At 50.4% G+C, this 19,120-nt stretch overlaps 1 protein-coding gene across 11 annotated transcripts in view; it reads left to right on the forward strand.

The window, feature by feature from the left end:
• Positions 1 to 5,293: 5,293 nt before the first annotated feature.
• The window catches only part of RANBP3 (RAN binding protein 3), a 63,728-nt gene continuing 49,901 nt past the window's right edge, over positions 5,294 to 19,120 (forward strand). For 4 of the 11 annotated variants that reach the window (XM_017867023.1, XM_017867025.1, XM_017867027.1 and 1 more), the window contains exon 1: positions 5,294 to 5,537. In XM_017867023.1, coding sequence (XP_017722512.1) covers positions 5,516 to 5,537 — 22 coding nt within the window. In that variant the 5' untranslated portion in view covers positions 5,294 to 5,515. The remainder of the gene's footprint in view (positions 5,538 to 19,120) is intronic. The other 7 variants (XM_017867021.1, XM_017867022.1, XM_017867030.1 and 4 more) reach the window with 5 other exon arrangements.

Below are 19,120 nucleotides of genomic sequence, written 5' to 3' on the forward strand. Positions count from 1 at the left end.
CGTTGGACAGCAAAGCCCCTTTTGCTCCGTAAAAGCACGACATGCTGGTTCCCTGCCCGTGACGGGAAGATGAAAACTCAATTGCAGCTGTGAAGGCCCCTGTTCTTGAAGCCCAGCTGCAGAACCACCGTCCTCCTTGGCTGCAGAGGAGAGAGCGACATAAGTCTTCAGAGCTCAGCCTGGGCTCAGGGGTTCCTGGGAGACCTGTATCCTGGTGAGCCAAGGAGGAAGCAGACAGCAGGGAGGCCAATCAGCAGTTAAGGGTGAGTCATTTGAAGGCCTCCCATTTCCTGCCTCCAACCCCCGCAATTAGGAGAAAGCCCTTACTCCTCACTGCAGCCTCCAAGGCCCTGCACACTCCCTCCCTGAGCTCATCTCCACCACCTCTCTTTTTGGTCACTCGGCTCTAGCCACACCGAGGTCCTCACTGTGTAAAAGTATTCCCTCGGCCAGGCGCGGTGGCTGACGCCTGTAATCCCAGCACTTTGGGAGGCTGAGACAGGCGGATTGTTTGAGCTCAGGAGTTCGAGACCAGCCTGGCCAACATGGTGAAACCCCATCTCTACTAAAAATACAAAAATTAGTTGGGCGTGGTGATAGGCGCCTGTAATCCCAGCTACTCGGGAGGCTGAGGCAGGAGAATCGCTTGAACCTGGGAGGCAGAGCTTGCAGTGAGTTGAGATTGCACCACTGCACTCCAGCCTAGGAGACAGAGTGAGACTCCATCTCAAAAAAAAAAAAAAAAAAAAAGCATTCTCTCCTTCTGTCACTTGTCATACATAGCATGCTGTTTTATTTTCTTTGTAGCACCCATCACTATCTCAAGTTATTTTGCTTACCTGTCTACTGTTAAAGTCTCCCCACAAAAGGATGCAAAGCTCCATGAAGGCAGGGCCTGTCTAGTTCATCCCGCGAACCCAACACTGCCTGATGCTTCGTAGCTTTGGTGGATACATAATGCTGCATAAGGAACATCCCCAAAGTTTAGTGGCTGATAACAGCAAGTATTTATCTTTCATAGTTTCTGGCCGGGCGCGGTGGCTCATGCCTGTAATCCCAGCACTTTGGGAGGCCGAGGCAGGTGGATCACGAGGTCAGAAGATAGAGACCATCCTGGCTAACATGGTGAAACCCCGTCTCTACCAAAAATACAAAAAATTAGCTGGGTGTGGTGGCGGGCGCCTGTAGTCCCAGCTACTCAGGAGGCTGAGGCAGGAGAATGGTGTGAACCCAGGAGGCGGAGCTTGCAGTAAGCTGAGATCAAGCCACTGCACTCCAGCCTGGGCGACTGAGCGAGACTCCATCTCAAAACAACCAACCAAACAAACATAGTTTCTGTGGGTGAGGAATGGGAAGGGCTAGGCTGGGTGGTTGTGTGGGGGCTCAGAGTCTCTCATGCAATTAGTCAGTGGCTGCCGCAGGAGCTGTTGGGGGTTGGCTGAGCATCTCTTGGCCAGGGCCTTGCCATGAGATCTGTATTTCAGCTTCCTTACAGCATGGCAGCTGCAGGGCAATTGGACTGCTCACATGGTGGCCAAAAGCTTTCAGAGAGACTGTTCCAGCAATGCTGCAGAAGCTGCATCTCTGTCCGTTATGTCCTCGTCAGTTACATGGTGTCATTTCTTCTGTGCTCTACTGATCAGCAAGCCCACCTACATTCAAGGGAAGGGAGCACCCTCCTCTCTTGCTGGGAAAAGGGTCAACGAATTTGGGGCCATATTTTAAAGCGACCACAGTAGGCAATTGAGAAATATTTGTGTAAGTGAATGTTGACTAAGTTAATTTGCTACCAGAGGCCAGATAAGGAAAGCTGGCAGCCATCAACACTTGGAGGAGGCTTGCGAAACCACTGGAAATGTCCTTGACTCATCGACCTGACAGGTTTTGTGTGTCTTAGTGTCCCCTGAAAAGCCATGACAGGATAATATTTAGCAAGTGATGAAACCGTGCTGCGAGTTTCCCAAAGTGTGGGATGAATGTGATGTGTGACCTGACTTTAGGCGACGTGTAGACATGGTGTTAAACGATAATGAATCACATAGATTATGTTAGTCCGTTTTCAATTCTCTTCGCTCCTTCTCATCACTTCAAGAAGAAAGTTCCCGCCAAGTGCTAAAGCCTCTTCAATAACACTCTAACACTTTGCTAATCTCCCTTTGTGTCAAGGAAAAAGCAGTCCCAACACCTTGGCAGGCAACAGTATCTACTTTGAATTTGAAAACATTGTTTCATTTTCATGTTTGCATTTACAATGGTCTACTCATGGCTTAGTGGTTTTCTCTTTTAAATGGTGATACAAAGTATCTATTTAATGAAAATTTAAACCAAAAGAAAAGTATCAAGTTCATTAAAGGTCACACCGTTCAGATATGGTAAAGGCTGAGATCTACCCAAGAGAAGTTTGGGGAAACCTGAAAATGAGACCAACACCCTAGGAATGACAGATGACCTGAGCTCTACACACTGTGGGTGACCAGGGGGACTGACATTCAAGCTACTCTTAGAGAATTTCTTTGCGGTTTTATGTTTTGTTTTGTTTTGAGACACAGTCTCACTGTGTTGCCCAGGCTGGAGTGCAGTGGTGTGATCTCGGCTCACTACAGCCACTGTCTCCCACATTCAAGTGATTCTCCTGCCTCAGCCTCCCGAGTAGCTGGGATTACAGGTGCCCGCCACCATACCCAGCTAATTTTTGTATTTTTAGCAGAGAAGGGGTTTCACCACATTGGCCATGATGGTCTTGAACTCCTGATCTCAGGTGATCCACCTGCCTCAGCCTCCCAAAGAGGCTCATGCCTGTAATACCCCCACTTTGGGATACTGAGGCAGGTGGGTTGCTTGAGTGCAGGAATTGGAGGCTGCAGTGAGTAATGATCACACCGCTGCACTCCTGCCTGGGCAACAGAGTGAGACTCTGCTATTAGTGATATCACATTAGTAACTTAATATAGGCCATGGCTGAAGTATTTACACCAAGAAAATCAGCAGACGCTACAAATCAGGGTTCAATTTGTTTTATTAATTGTCTTGTGGTGTTAAGGAAGTGATAGAAAAATCAGTAAAATTTACAATAAACTATATACACACACATAAATACATACTAACAAAAACATTCTCCTCCAGAGAAGCTGTTGTTAAATATTTACCACATCCCACTGGCTGTTCAGAAAAGTATAACAACCATGTAAATAGCTCCAATGTCATAGCTCAACAGTAGCCAGAGATAATATATAAATGAGTAAGCATGGCTGTTTTCAAATGAAACTTTATTTACAGACACTGAAATGTAAATTTCACACCATTTTCACATCAAGAGATATTCTTCTTTTGGTATTTTTTTTTTCCCAACCAGCTAAAAAATGTAAAAAATCAGAGGGTGCGGTGGCTCATGCCTGTAATTCCAGCACTTTGGGAGGCCAAGGTGGGTGAAGCACCTGAGGTCAGGAGTTCGAGAGCAGCCTGGTGAAACCCTGTCTCTACAAAAAACACAAAAATTAGCTGGGTATAGCGGCACACGGCTGTAATCCCAGCTACTCAGGAGGCTGAGGCAGAAGAATCACTTGAACCCGGGAGGCGGAGGTTGCAGTGAGTCGAAATTGTACCACTGCACTCCAGCGTGGGCAACAGAGACTCCAAAATAAATAAAAGGGAAGGGAAGGAAAGGGAGGGAGGGAACAAGGGGAGGGAGGGAGGAACCATTTTTAGTTCATAGGCTATATCTGGACCACAGATTGTAGTACTCCTCACTCTCTTTTAGATCATACTCAAAAAAGTACAGAGCTGGGACTCAAACCTAGGTAAGACCTGAAATACAAGGTCCCAGGCAGAGAGATCAGCAAGTACAAAGGCCCTTAGGCTGGAATGAGCTTGTGCTCCAAGGATGGAAAGACACACGTGGCTGAACAGCAAAGAGCAAGGGGAAACAAAGTGGGGTGTGGGAGCCAAGTTCAGGGAACTTCATAAGCCTGAATAAAAGGTTTAGGATATTCCAAGTTCAGCTGAGAGCCCTCTGGAAGCACTGAGTGGTCTTGGCATTTCTCTTTTCAGTCTATGTGTATATATATACACACACACACACATACACACATATGTATGTATAGATCTGTGTGTGTATATATGTATGTAGATAAAAACAAAGTATTTATGTCTATATATATGGGAGGGTTCTTGCTCTGTCCCTAGGATGGTGGCAGTGGCACTGTCACAGCTCACTGCAGCCTCAACCTCCTGGGCTCATGTGATCCTCCTGCCTCAGCCTCCTGAGTAACCGGCCTGCACCACCACACCCGGGTAATTTTTGTGTTTTTGTAGAGATGGGGTCTTGCTCTGTTTTCTAGGCTGGTTTTGAACTGAGCTCAAGAGATCCTCCCACCTGGGCCTCCCACAGTGCTGGGATTACAGGGGTGAGCTACCGCATCTGGCTGATTATGTTTTTAAAAGACTCCTCAGCCTGCGGCCATGAGCAGAACAGAGCCTGGGGCTTCCAAAGAATGCAGCAAAGGACGGCAGAGAGGCGGCTGTCCAAGTCTTCCATGAGACAGATATGGACGATGTGCCCTAGGGTGGTGACAGCCTGGCTGGGGAGAATGCGTGGATCTGGGCTGTATTTTGGAGGCAAGGCCAAGTCCGAAGGATTTGCTGAGAGATTCATAGCAGGTGAGTAGAAAACAACTCCAGGGTGTCCGGGACCCTCCCATAAGCCTTGCGAGTGAGGCTGATGGTCCCATTTTCCAGATGGGGAACCTGGAGGCGCGCGGGCTCCAACCCCCACCCATGAGCTTGTGAAGTTGATTCTCGTGGCTCCGAGGGGTCGAGTCCCACGCGCCGGGTCCTCCCCGTCCCCGCCAGCACCTGGGTCCCAGGGCTGCGCCCCTCCTCGCGCCTGACCACGACCCCCCGCCCCGCCGATAAGCTCTGATTCCCCCCCAATCCCAAGCACCCCGCGCCCTCTCGCCACTTCCCCCGTGGTTTCAGGAAAGCGTTTGCTGAACGTAACGGCTCCTAAGGCGGGTAAACTGAGGCAGGAGGTAACGCGTCTCCCGCCCGCGCGTGTGGGAAGCCGCCGCAGGCCCGGGGGTTTACCTGGAGGAAGGCCTCGGCTGCGGCGCCCTGAACTGCTCACTGTCCCACCGCGGGGGATCCCCGGAAAACGAGCGGGAAAAACGAGAGCCTCAAGACCCGCCTAGCGCCGCGCGGTGCCGCCTCACTAAACCTTAGTCGCTGCCACTGCGCATGTGCCCTTCCCGGCCCTGTCCCCGCCCCCTCAGTCGGCGGGAAAAGGAGGCGGGAGACGGCTCGTGCGCAGGCGTGTGTTGGGAACGCGGCTCCGCAGGGCAGGCGGCTTGGCCCGGCAGGCGATCTGGCGCTCGCCTCCGTGCGGCGCTCAGCGCGCAGGCGCGAGTTGGCCGCCTCACAGGGAGTAGGCTTGTTAAGTGCGCACGCGCGGGAGTTTCTGGCAGAAAGCAGGCGAGCCTGGGCCGGCGCGGGGCCTTGTGGGAGGGCTTAAGGAAGTAAAATGGCGGACCTGGCGAACGAAGGTAGGGGAGGCGCCGTCGGGGACCGGCTGGCGGCCGGGGAACGGGCGGCGGGAGGACCAGAGGCCACAAGCCCGTGGGGAGAACACCGCAGAGTGCAAGGGTTTCGTCCGCTTCAGGCTAGCGCCCTGGCGGGCCCTGCAGCCGCCCCCCATTGCCTCCCCTCAGGCCGGGCTCACCGGCCCGGCCCATCACTCCCGGCAGCCCCGGCTCCTGCAGCCGTCTGGCTAGAGGAGCCGGGAGGGCGTCGAGATCGCAGCCCTAAGGGGCCTCTGCGTCGCAGCCAAGCTCAGGGCTGAAGGGGGCGGGAGGAGCGGCCCCAGTGCTTCGGCCACAGATGTAAATAGACCTTGGGGCCTGGTCGTGGCCCGGAGCGCGCCACGCTCCCTCCCCGCCCCCTCGTCCTCCGCCACCCGGCATCTCCCCTTCCCCGGCCTGGCTGCCTATCTCCTGAGCCCGTGAGGCCCTCGTCCTCCGCGGACCAGCCGCACACCGCGGCCGGAGGAAGCCCAGGCCGTTTTCACCCCGTCCCCGCCCCGAACTTCGGCCCCCACTTCCCGCCAGTTCCCCCCGGATCCTTCGGGGCGCCTCGTCTCCCCCTCATTTAGGCCCCGCCGCAGGATCTGGGCCGCCGAAAGCCCTGGCTGCTTTTTGGCCCTTTTTGCTGCGCTTCCAGACAGAGACCGTGCGAATCCCTCCTCTGTGGAGCGCTGACAGCCCACCTGAGTGTTTTTGACAAGGTTACACTTCCAGATCCCCCGAGAAGGCACCGTAAGGCTGATGTCTGCTTCCATCCACAGTCGTGTTGCCATGGCTGTAGCTTCAGGACTTCTGAGGCCTATTTTTAGCTCCCCCCTTTTCTAGTTGCACAAATGCAGGCAATCTCTCTACCTGTCTGGCCCTGATTCCCTCATCCGGTGCTCCCTGTGGCTGGAGAGTTTTCCATACCGAATTGCACGAATGAATGAATTATGATAGGAAGTGCTCGGTCTTGTGGAGCATTTAGGGTAATACCAGTTAAGGTGCAAAGTCTTGACATACTGTTTTCCCTGGTAGGAGGTATAGATACTGTTAGCCCCAATATTTGATGAGGAAACTGAGTCAGCCTGGTTACGTCGCTTATCCAAGGCATGTCACACAGCTGGGAAGAAGCAGGGATGTGAACCAAGGTGGCCTGGCTTCAGATGCCAGACCATGGGATCTCGGACTTTTAAAGATTCTGATTCTGTGTGGTGTTGGGCGGGCGCTGGGCATCTGTACAGGAAGCAGCACAGGTGGACTCCCTGATTCTTGGCCATTTTATTCTATTTTATTTTTTGAGACGGAGTCTCGCTCTGTTGCCAGGCTGTGCAGTGGTGTGATCTTGGCTCACTGCAATCTCCGCCTCCCGGGTTCAAGCGATTCTCCTGCCTCAGCCTCCCGAGTATCTGGGATTACAGGCACGCGCCACCACACCCAGCTAATTTTTGTATTTTTAGTAGAGATGGGATTTCACCATGTTGGCCAGGATGGTCTTGATCTCCTGACCTCGTGATCCACCCGCCTCGACCTCCCAAAGTGCTGGAATTACAGGCGTGAGCCACTGCGCCCAGCTGCTACATCTCTTTTTTTAAGATAAAGGAGCCCGTGGAGGGTTGCAGCGTTCCAACTCATGAGAGCTAGTTACAGAGGGACTGGGTAAGTGAGAATCAATATGACATATTTTATGTATTTACATCCTGAGCCCATATAGTTTCTTGAACTCAGGACTCATGTCCAGCGTCACATTTCGACATCTCCATTTGGATGTGTCATAGGCAAGTCTAGAGCATTTCCAAAACAAAAATCCTTATCTCCACCACACCCACCCATCCCATGGTCTTTCACCCATTGTAGTTAGGCAGGTCCATTCTTTGAATTCCTCAGGCCCCAAACCTTGAAGTCATCCCTGGTTTCCCTCTTTCTCATACTCCACAGCAAATTCTGTCATTTCTACCTTAAAATTATTTCCAAAGGGGGACCACCACTTCTCCCCACCAAGACTGTCAATGCTTGGGCCCCTGTTCCCTCCACCCTCACCCATCTGAAAACTTCTCAACCCACAGTGGGCCCCAGTACCTCCCTGTCCTTCTCTCTCGCCACTCTCCGCTGACTTGCTCTGTGCTAACTACTTTGGCTTTTTCAGTTTTCCTTGAATGTTCCATACACTCCCGGCTTTTAGCCTTTTCTCCTACTGATTCCTCTAACTGAAACAGTTTTCCCCCAGATACCCCCGTGGCTCACTTCTTCTGGTTTTTACTCATATGTTACTTTATTAATGAGAGCTTCTCTGGCCACCTATTTCAAATTATATCCATGTTTTCTATTCCGTTCACCCAGCTTGATTTTCCTGTACAGCTCTTACAATCCAGCATGCTAGATGTTACTTGCATGTTTGCCTCATGTAAGCTCCATGAGGTCAGGGATTTTTATATCATGATCACTGATTGCCCCGTGCATCTAGAACGGTGCCTGGCACAGAGTAGGTATACAAGAAATATTGGTTGAATGAATGAATGAATGAATGAATGAATGAATTCACCAGTGAGGACCCTGTTGTGAGGAATACATTTGAGCACAAAGGGGAAATTATGGATTGCCCTTTTCCAGGGGATACTATTTCTAGCATATGCGGTACACGTGAGCTGTTGGTTGTAAATGGCATAGTTGAACTGGTAAGGGCCGAAGAGAGAAATGGAATGTTTTGAACTTCACTTTTTTTCCCTAGTAAATGGCACACTCACCTAGCACCACGTTGTCCCTGACGCTAGTTCTGGGATCGCTGTCCTGAGAAAATCAAACCTTGGTGGACTTTGTGCCTCACATATCCCTGCGGTCCTTTAATCAGTCATTGTGTTTCTTGAACACTCCATTTCTGGTTTTGGCTTGTACAGCCTGCCAGGATGTTTAATTTCGTATTCACTGTGTAAAGTGGGGCCTCCTTGCCTGCGCCTTTTGAAGTTTTAGGGACTGCCCCATGGTCATGTGTTTGCTCTTGCTGTTTAAGCTCTAGTCAAATGCCCTCTTGGCTTCTGTCTTTCCAGACTGAGATCTTAAGTTGCTCCACCCTCACACCAAGTCCCTCCTCCATCCATTTGCCGTCTCTCTTCTCTGGGCCAGTCCCACCTCTGTGTCAGGCTAAGCAGTGGCTGTCCACACGGCTGGGCATCAGTATCACCTGGGGAGCTTTCCTGAAGCCACAGATGCTCAGTCCCCACGCCCTGCAGATTCCGATTCTCTGTGATGTTGGATGGGCCCTGGGCCTCTGTGTAGGTAGCAGCACGGGTGATTCTCATGCGTAGCCAGGGTTGAGACCTGCTGGTTTGAGTAGTAGAGGGTAGGTGTCCTCTGCTTGTATATGAGGAAATGTTTTCTGTTGTGTAAAGCATCTTGTTGGATCTCGTCACCATGGTGATCGCCTTATGGATGGTGACAACTCTCACAGCCCTTCCTGTGGTCTGTGACTTTTAAAGTCCACCTGAGTGCTTTTCCTCTCAGAGTGTGTGTGTGCGTGTTTCACCCTTGCATCCAGGGATAAGTCTCCCCTGCTTGGCATTTCCCCATTGATACCTTCCAGACTCATAACTTACCCTGTCTCTGGGGTTATTCTGCATTGTAGGCAGCATCAGGATTTGAAAGCAGAGTTTTTTCCCTGGCAAAGGTAAGGAAGACTGGGAGGAGGATGAGCAAAGCACATTTGAACTCCAAGGAATCTTGGACTCTAGATCCTGACATGAAAGGCCCTGTTGGCCTGTGGACTATGTGTGGTGGAAACCCGGGAGGCGGTGTGAAGCAGGGCTCTCACCTTTGGTGCAGCTGACATTTTGATCATTCTCTGTTGGTGGGAGAGGGGCTGTCCTGTGCGTTGCAGGATGTTTAGCAGCACGGTAGCATCCTTGAACCTACTCACTAGATGCCAGTAGCACACACCTTCCCTCACTCCTGAGGTCTCCTGACCTAGCCCCTGGGGAGTGGGGGTGGGGAGGTTGCAGAATCGCCGCCAGATGAGAGACTCACTGGTATTGATGGTGGGGACACAGGCTTCGGTCCTTATAGAGAACTGGGTTTGTGTTTTAACTCTGCTGTCCCCTCTGAGTCATTTGGGGCAAATTTCTTAACCTCTTTGAGCCCCTGTTTCCACACCAATAAAATGGGAATAATGATAACCATACTCACCTCGTGGTTGCTGTGAGCACTGAAGGAATTAATGCACATCCAGTATTTAGCACCAATCTCTGCTCATGGTAATAAACACTCGGGTTGCTGTTTTTACTACAGTGCACTCTGCTCTAGACACATTCAGCTTAAGGGCTCAACAAAGTCTCCATTGTGTGGGTGAACCTGCCCCACTCAGAGCTGGCCGTGGACTGAGCCCCTGGCCGGAGACCAGCAGGGCCTGGGCTCTGGGTCCTCCTAAGTTCTGTCCTGCCTGTCACTTAGTGATCCCAGGGATCCCAGCCTCAGCACTACAGACATCTGGGGCCAGGCATTTCTCTGTTGTGGGTGACTGCCCTGTGCACTGTAGGATCTTAATCAGGATCCCTGGCCTCTACCCCGCCAAATGCTAGTAGCATATCCCCCTCCTCACCCTTACCAGTCATGACAACGGAGGTGTCTCCAGACATCACCAGTGTCCCCCGGGGGGGCAGAATTGCTTTCAGTTGAGAACCACTGATTTAAAAGCCTGACCAGGTATAGAGTTGAGAGATTTTCGAGGGTGGTTTGGCTTCTCTCAGTTTGCACCTTGTTGACTTAAAACCTAGCCCCTGATAGGATGAGATGCAGCTGACTTTTTATTGGTTAGCTAGAACTGAAATAGTTGGAACCTATCCTAAACAACTTTTGGAAAATTTCTCATGAATCTGTGATAAAATAACTGATTCTGGGATTTTTGTTGAGAGCAGAATGTGTGTTTTCACCTCCACTGTGCCTCCTGTATCTGTAGCAGAAGGGGCCTGATGGTACCTGAGGGGTGTCCACGCTGCAAAATCTTTTATACACTTTGAAGAGACTTTCCATTTTGCCCAGGGTCCTGCGTATAGACAGAAAAGCCCTCACTGGACTTCTGCAAAACGTTTCAAACAAGTCTTCAGGCTGCCTTTCCGTTTACCAGAAAATGGGATTTTCCCGGCACCCTTGCGCATTCATTAGGTGTTAGGGTCAACCTGGGTCTGGTGTGTGCTCCTCCTCTGAGGTGGTTGGAGTGAGCAGAGGCAACAGGAATGGGGTGAGCTTTGAGTGGCATTTGGAGGAGTTTGGGGTGGAGAAGGGGGATTGAATTCTGGCCTCCTAAGGGAGTTCGGACAGTGAATAGGCCTGAGTATAGTGGGAGATGAGGGCCATTTGAGGAAGGTTGAGATGCATTTGAGGACTCTGAGAAGAGAGTGCCATTCGTGAAAACTTAACAGAGAACCACAGAACTGCAGAGATGGCTGGTATTGGCTTGGCTGGGCATTTGGTAGCTCTCCATGGTACTATGAAGCAATCGTGAGGCAGCTGGGCTTGCATCATTATCTATTCAGGGTCTAGTGGTGTTTTCTGTTTTAAGGGGTCCTGGTGGAGTGGTGTTCTGTTTGACTCTCCCCTACGCAGTAGAGAATAACGTGGCCTGGGACTTCCGGGTAAAGCTCCTCACCACCACCTTCCACATGTCCATAGTTTGCTTCCTCCTTGGTAGTCTTGGCACTTAGAGCTGCCACACAGCACTAGCTATGGATCTCAGCCCCGGATGGGCTTCACGCTTGTTTAAGGAGGTTGTCAGGGAAAGTCAAAACTGCTGCCTGGGCTGCACCATTGGAGATAGTTCCAGTAGTTCTAGGGTGTCTGTGGTTTTAAAGAGCTCCACAGATGTTTAACAACATGAAGCCAGAGTTGAAAACCACAGGCAGAAGTTGCAAACTTGCTTGAAGGGCAAGCAGACGTATTTCATTTGGCCCATTTAGGTTTTTGTTTGTAATTAGGAGCCAACACTTAAAATTCTGAGATTTCAGAGGGGGAAAAAATCGTATTTCTAATTTCTCAGAAAACAGCAACCACCCTTGGCCTGCGTTCTTACACAGCGGTGATTTGTCAGCGCTAAGGAACAGCTGCGCCTGTGGATAGATTAGATTGGATACTGTGGTCTCCGCCATGTTGCTTGGGGCCTGGCCCACTTCCTTCTATTCCTGTGCCCGTGATCTTGGTTGGTATTTGGGTTTCAACCCTGTTATACAGACTCCTAGACTCTGCATCCTCTTCCCTTAGAGTGCTCGTTAGCTAGAACCTTAGCATAAAGCACCTCATGGTCTGTAATTAATTCAGGATTTAGTGTCCTTGGAATGCTAGAACTCGGAGAGCACATGGCAGTGGTTCTCAAAGATGGTCCGGGGCCCTGCAGCCCCCAAGATCTTTTCAAGGGGACTACGAGTTCAAAACTATTTCATAACGACACAAAGACATTATCTGTCCTTTTTTTCCACTCTCATTCACTTGAAAATGGACAGTGGAGTTTTTTTCCAGAGGTTATTGGATGTGTGATATACCAACAGATGAACTACAGAAACAGATAAGAGAATTCTGGCTAGGCACAGTGGCACACACCTGCAGTTCCAGCTACTTGGAAGGCTGAGGCGGAGGATCTCTTGAGCCCAGAAGTTCAAAGCCAGCCTGGGCAACATAACAAGGTCCCCTTCTTTAATAAAAAAGAAAGAGAGAGAGAATTCAGCTATCTTCTATTAAGCCAGACGTTAAAGAGATTTGTCAAAATGTAAAATAATGCCACTCTTCTCACTGATTTTTTAAAATATTTATTTTCGTAAAATATGTTATTTAGCTAAACCTTTCTGGAGTTTATTATAATCTTAAATATTTTGAAATTATCTTAGGTTTGATTTCTAATATGGCATCAATAGTAGTTACATTCCACATTTCCAAAAGCTCTTGGGGATGTTTGGTCATTGACAGTCGTGGAAAGGGGTCCCAAGCCCAGGAAATTTCAGAACCACTGCCATGTGCTAGCAGAGCCACAGTGCACAGTGCAGGTTTCTCTGCTGCCTCGCCAACATCGGGAGAATTCTAACCTGAGGCTGACCAGCAGGTTCCCGTTGGCAACTTGTGGCACTGTTGGAAGCACCTGGATTGGCTGTCATTGGTTTGTATCTTGCCTTCTGCCCTAGAACCATGGGCAAGTTGTCTGACCTTAGCTCCTGCATCTGTAAAATGGGAACGATGATATGCAAGTCTGAGGATTGTGGTATGAGAGAGAATATACTTCTGGTAATTGACCCGCTGGAATGTAGAGGTACATGTCAGTTACTGCCAGCTGCGATTCTCCTAATTGGATGCCTGCGCAGAGAGAAAGCACCCTGTGAGTTATACCAGGGTTTTTCCACCTCAGTATTCTTGACATTGGGGCTGGTGGTGGCCATCTTGTGCATTGGAGGATGTTGGGCAACCCCTCTAGCCTCTACTCATGTGATGTCATAGCACCCACTCATCTCACCCATCCACTCCCAGTCATGAGAATATAAAAGGTCTCCAGACACTGGTCCAGTGTCCCCTTAGTGGCAGAATTGCCCCCACTTGAGAACATTGGGTCACGGGATTTCACTGACACCCAAGAGACTTTGTGCTCCATAGTTATCTAACCTACTGAGGTCCTAGGACCCTGTACACATTTAAAGCCACAGTCTGAGTGGGGAGGGAGAGAGGAGGTGAATCCCAGAAGCCGGGGTGAGGGGTTACCCTGGTTTGTGCCATCTAATCTATGGGGGATTTATTTTGTTGTATAATGTGAGTTAGAGATACAGCTCAATACTTTTGCCCAAGATTAATGCAAGGTGTCTTACCCTCAGCTCAGTTGACATTTGGGCTTGGGTCATTTGGTAGCAGGGCACTGTTCTGAGCCTCCGAGGATGTTGGTCAGCATCTTTGGTCTCCATCCACTAGATATCTGTAACAGTTTCCTCCCCACCCCCACAAACATGACAACCACAATGTCTCCAGACTTTGACCAGTGTCCCCAGGGAGATGAAGTTATTCCTGGGTGAGAACCACTGGTCCATAGGATCAAAGGAACCTACCCAGGAATAAATTAATTGCCAGCTAGAGTTTAAGACCCCTCCTCCCAACCTTCTTTTTCCATTCTGGCCTTTTGGCAGCTAAGTAGGCCTCAGTGGACATCATGTCCCTCTTGAGGAAGAACAGTCTTTTAAAAGCTTGACCTTTAACACTGCCTCTGGTCCAGGGTGAGGACCTGACAGAATGTCAGGGCTGGAAAGAACCTTCAGGGATGCCCTGAGTCCTGGCTGCACCATTTCACAGGGGCTGAAGCCGGAGGCCATGGAAGCAGGTAGGGCTGGCTAGGGCCAGGGCGCCTGTCTCCAGCCGTGGAGTCTAGGAGTTCATGCTTGTCCTTCCTGGTGAGTCAATAAACTCGAGGTAATGGGCACTCGTTCTCCCCTGAAAACTTAGGGCACTGCATTTCACTGTCACTGTTTATGGTGTTCAAAGAAAGGGAGGAAATTCTAGAGACAGTAGTAGTTACTCCATACACATGTTTAGAAGGCAGGCCTTGCCTTTTGCAGTAAGTTTAAAATGCCTTTGCTAAATTAAACTCCCCCAGGTTTGCCACAGAGAATTTTGGGAACTTGTTTACCCAGAATTAATTCCCGCGTTGCATCTGTGAGAGCAGAGCGTGAGTGGAAAACGGTCCTTGAGAACTTGCCTTTCTCTGGGGGAGAGGGTGAGAAAACAGGCGGTTACCCTTTGCTTAGAGGACAGAGGATGTTTTGCAGCATTCATGGTGATGGCCAGTGGGTCCTGAGAGTTCAGGGCCTGGGCCCCAGCCTTTACACTGGATAAATCCAGATTCCTCAGCATGGCCAGCAAGGCTGAACGTCTTATGGGCTCCACCCAGCCCTTCCCGCCCTCCTCCCCTCCAAACATGGGCCTCCAGGCTCTTCCTTTCCTTAGAACCTTTGACTTGGGGTCCCCTCTGACTGGGATCCCCTGCCTTCACCTGGCTCATACCTGCTCACCCTTCATGTGTGAGCTTCAGCGAGGCCTTCCCCATTCACTCACTCTCTCCCACCATCCTGCAGTATTTTCTGTGCGGCACCCAGCTCCAGAATTACCCAGTTATCTCTGCACACAGCGGGTACTTGTTTGTTTTCTCTTTCCCAGTAGAGAGCTGCGGCCTTGTCTGCCATTTCTTTCCTCTTTCCAGTGCCAAGCTCGGCACTTAGCACAAGTCTGTGCTTGGTAGATCCTGCTGGTGAGAGCAAGGCTTGTCCACTCAGCTCGGCCTGCCTTCAGATCCCGTCCATTTCCTGTGACCTTAGAAGGGCTCAGGCATACTGAGCACCTGAGCGTTTGCCTTGAGTGTCCCAGGTGTCCAGGCAGCTCTTGGATCCAACCATTCCACCCCTTAAAAGGGGTCAGACTCTAACGCATTTGTCATTGCCGGGCGCTGGCAGCTGTCCTTGAATCCAAGGCCCATGCTCTAAGGTGGCATCGATGTGTTTGCAATCTTCTAAGCATAATAATGCTACCAGTGCCAATGGGGAATCATCCTGTGTGCCAGCCACTTCCCCAAACACGGTGTGTGCATCATTTCATTTCATCCTTGCCGAAGCTGCCTGGGGTGAAATAACAGCCCTGATATGCAAATGAAGACATTGTGCCCGAGGTACATTGTCTCGTCTGGGATCCCAACCACAAGTGTCCAGGGCAGGTTTGAACGCACACAAAGACCAGAGCCCACGCTCTCCAGTATCATCAGTTTTGCTCTGCTGCCTCAGCATAAATTCTGTAGTTCTTGGCTTTCCTTCTCGTAAGCTCCTGTGTAGAGAGGGGATTTCTGTTGTCTCTGCTGGAACTTTCCCCGAGTCTTCAGCCACTTGCGTTGCCTCAGCTGTGTTGGTGTCACACCACCTAGTGGCGGAGTAGCGGAACAGCAAAGTGCTGTTAAAGCTGGATCCTCCATCTCTCCATACAGTTTTTTCTTTTTTCTTTTTTTTTTTTTTGGAGACAGAGTCTCACTCTGTCACCCAGGCTGGAGGGCCGTGGTGCTGTCTCGGCTCACTGCAACCTCCACCTCCCGGGTTCAAGTGATGCTTGGGTCTCAGCCTCCCGAGTAGCTGGGATTACATATCCCACCAGGCCCAGCTAATTTTTGTATTTTTGGTAGAGACAGGATTTCACCATGTTTCCCAGACTGGTCTCAAACTGTTTTCCTCAAGTGATCCACATGACTCAGCCTTCCAACGTGCTGGGATTACAGGCATGAGCCACTGTGCCCAGCCATCCATACAGTTGTAGGCAGAGTTGCTGACTTTGTATAACTTTCTGGAGTTTCTGTTCAGAAGTACAAGTTCTGCCCCCAGGAGCTTACGGTCTGGATGGGGCAGGAGTGGAGGCTTAGAAGGGTTTGGCTGCAGGGCTGATAAAGGTAGAAATAAAGAAGGCAGAATATGACTTGGACCTCATGGGGTGGAGTGGGATATGAGGAGGATGTCATGGGGATGTGGCTATGATAAATGAGGCTAGATATGTAAAGTACCTACCTGGAGTCCAGTAAAGGCCTTTTAACAAATGCCTGTTGCCCCTGCAATGCTTGTTGGAAGTGTAAGTATCTGGTGGTGAGATTAAGAGTGGTGGAGATTGGCTTGGAGTTTGGTAGTTGAAGGTGATGCCAAGAAGATGAGCATTCCAAAAAGAAGTACATAAAATGTAAGATATCATCAGCTCCAAAAAGTGTGTCCCCGTAATCTCCATGAGACCAGTTGAAAGTTATAGAAATATATTGGAGTATTGAGAAAAGAATTGAGTCGTCCAGGGTCCCACCACCTTCCACTAGCTAGGCTGGAGAACCCTGAGCATGCTATACACAGAGATCCACAGAGGCATCACCTAGCAACTGCATGTTTGAGATCAGTTCCATTCCTCACCAGAGCATTAGTCGGAGGACAGAGCTGACACGTCAGTGACAGATTTACCTTTGTGCTGTGGCACAGAACTGTTTATAATAATTTCTGAAAAATATAAATGACTTGAAGGGTTGTGATCGTGTCACCAGATTACAGGAGCTGCGACATTTTAATAGACTGTTATTTGTGTTGGCGAGATGCTTTCCATATTTTTTTCACAGGTAAGAAGATTAAGACATATCAGCCCAGGATTAAAACTAATTTTACACAAGTACCTTGCTGACAGTTCGGTGAGGAGTTCTAAGTCGCTTTCTAGATGAGGGCAGTTTCTTGGCAGGTGTTGGAGTCATCAGTCAGGAGGGAAATAAACAGAAAAAGCAAAGATAGTCCAGATCCTCTCCTCTATGTGTTTGCCCGGGCCTGTGTAGTTTCTTCTATTTAGTTTTAGTGGGAGATCCTCCACGACAGGCTGGAGGCAGCCATGGGCCGGTGGGGAGGCGGAGCTTACTGCAAGGCAGGGCTGCCCTTGCCTTTGTAAATTACTCTCTGTAGCAGTGAGGAGAGAAAGTTTATATGGAAGAGGAGAGAGGCGGAGGCGAGGGTGTGCGTGTTGTCAGCTTAGATTCTGAATACATTACGCAAAGCATTCCAGGGTCGAACATTTGACAGACGAAGACAGAATGCAGCTTGTGTCACCGTTGAGTGTGTGCCTTGGAATGTGTCTTTGATATTGTCTCGACAACCTTAAAGGATTTCAGTCTTGTCAGGGATCAGCCATGGGGTAATCACACGCTGTGTTGGCTGAGGCAGGTGGTCACCTGACCTGCGGGAAACCTTGCACTGACCCCGGAACTCATAATAGCCCCTTAGTTTGGTTCGTGCTCCTCCATAGGTGCTTATCCGGAATAGCTACTTTATTCCTGCTGTCATTTCTCAAAAGGAAAGAGTGTATGTGTCATAGCTCTGAGGCCTGCCTGCGCAGAAAAGGTGAGAGGAAGCAAACTAGAGTTCCAGGTGACTCTTCCGTTTTGCACATGTAGTACTTGGCCAGCAGCGGAGCGGAGTGCGGCGGTCAGGAGTGTGGGCCCGGGCTTCAGAGTCGGCCCGCCTGGCCAGAAGACCCAGGCCCCCTCGGACAGGTCACTTAACCTGATTATCTGTTTCCTTTCCTGTGAAAGGATGTTGGTGTAAGCCATCTCCTAAGGTGGTTGTGAAGATTTGGTAACATGATGCAAATAAAACCTAACACATAAAGAATTGCTCGAAGAACGCTGGCCACGTACATGAAACCATCCCGCGTCTCGGAGACTCCCTTTGTGGATGCCTTTGCTGTGCGTAACATGGCAGAAGCTAGGAGAAGTCTAAGAAGTAGCACAGGATTCTACAACCCTTGTTCACCTGGAGGATTGGGAAAGTCACTTTTCTACCCTGGACCACCGCTGGGGTCCAGGCCAGCTCCTTGCTTTCTCCTTTCCTTGCTTGTAGTAGGCTGCAGAGACCTCACCCCTTTCCTTAAATCTGGGAAGCCCCCGCCACCCACCCTGTCCCAACGGGCTCTATAGCTCCCTCTCCCCTCCTTGCTGCCTCTGAAATAGACACAGGATTCATTTTGTCGTCAAGGTTTTGCCACCAGTCTCTTGGCAGAAAATATACAGATAAAACCTTTGAGTCCTCGTCCCTGGAGGCTGCTTGTAGATGTGCTACCAGGAGGCCTGCTATTTAACTCTCACGTGTGGGCTGTTGAAAACCGCCCTCCTGGCCGGGCGCGGTGGCTCAAGCCTGTAATCCCAGCACTTTGGGAGGCCGAGGCGGGTGGATCACAAGGTCAGGAGATGGAGACCATCCTGGCTAACACGGTGAAACCCCGTCTCTACTAAAATACAAAAAAAAAAAAACTAGCCGGGCGAGGTGGCGGCGCCTGTAGTCCCAGCTACTCGGGAGGCTGAGGCAGGAGAATGGCGTGAACCCGGGAGGCGGAGCTTGCAGTGAGCTGAGATCCGGCCACTGCACTCCAGCCTGGGCGACAGAGCAAGACTCCTTCTCAAAAAAAAAAAAAGAAAGAAAGAAAACTGCCCTCCTCCTTTCATCTTCCTTACTCTTTGAAGAGGCAGTATCTGGGCCCTTTCCCTAGACAAAGATGCTATCCACCAAATTATGGAGGTGACTTCAGGGTTCAGGCTGAGGGTTTTATGGACTTCGCACACACACCCCCAAGCCATCTGGGTCCTAGGTCAGTCATTCCTGCTTTAGAGGAAGGGTCCACCTCCTCAGAGACCTACTGCCCCCTGCAAGGAGAACAGTTCCTCTAGGGGCAGGAGGAAGACTGTATCCCTCCAGGGGAAGAGACCACCTTCCACCGGGACCCCCACCTTCATTGCAGCAATCTTTGGCTCTTTCCTCAAAAAAGCTATCGTAGGAACTGCTTCAATTTGATTGGAGTTTCCCTCTTAGGAGCTTCTGCACTGACCCATACAGGTGTAAATGTGCAGACCTCAGACCCCAGGGAAGGGTGGAGGTGCCCTCTGCACACCCCACCCCTCCACCACCTCCACTTGGCTCCTCTTGCCCCAGGCTGGCCTGTTTTCCAGTCTGTCCCCAAGGCATGTCCCAAGCACTAGCACAGTACCAGGCCCACTGCATGTGCCACCCTGACCTGGTTCC

This window comes from Rhinopithecus bieti, unplaced genomic scaffold, assembly GCF_001698545.2.
Source record: "Rhinopithecus bieti isolate Rb0 unplaced genomic scaffold, ASM169854v2 scaffold_1853, whole genome shotgun sequence".
Taxonomy (NCBI): Eukaryota; Metazoa; Chordata; class Mammalia; order Primates; family Cercopithecidae; genus Rhinopithecus; species Rhinopithecus bieti.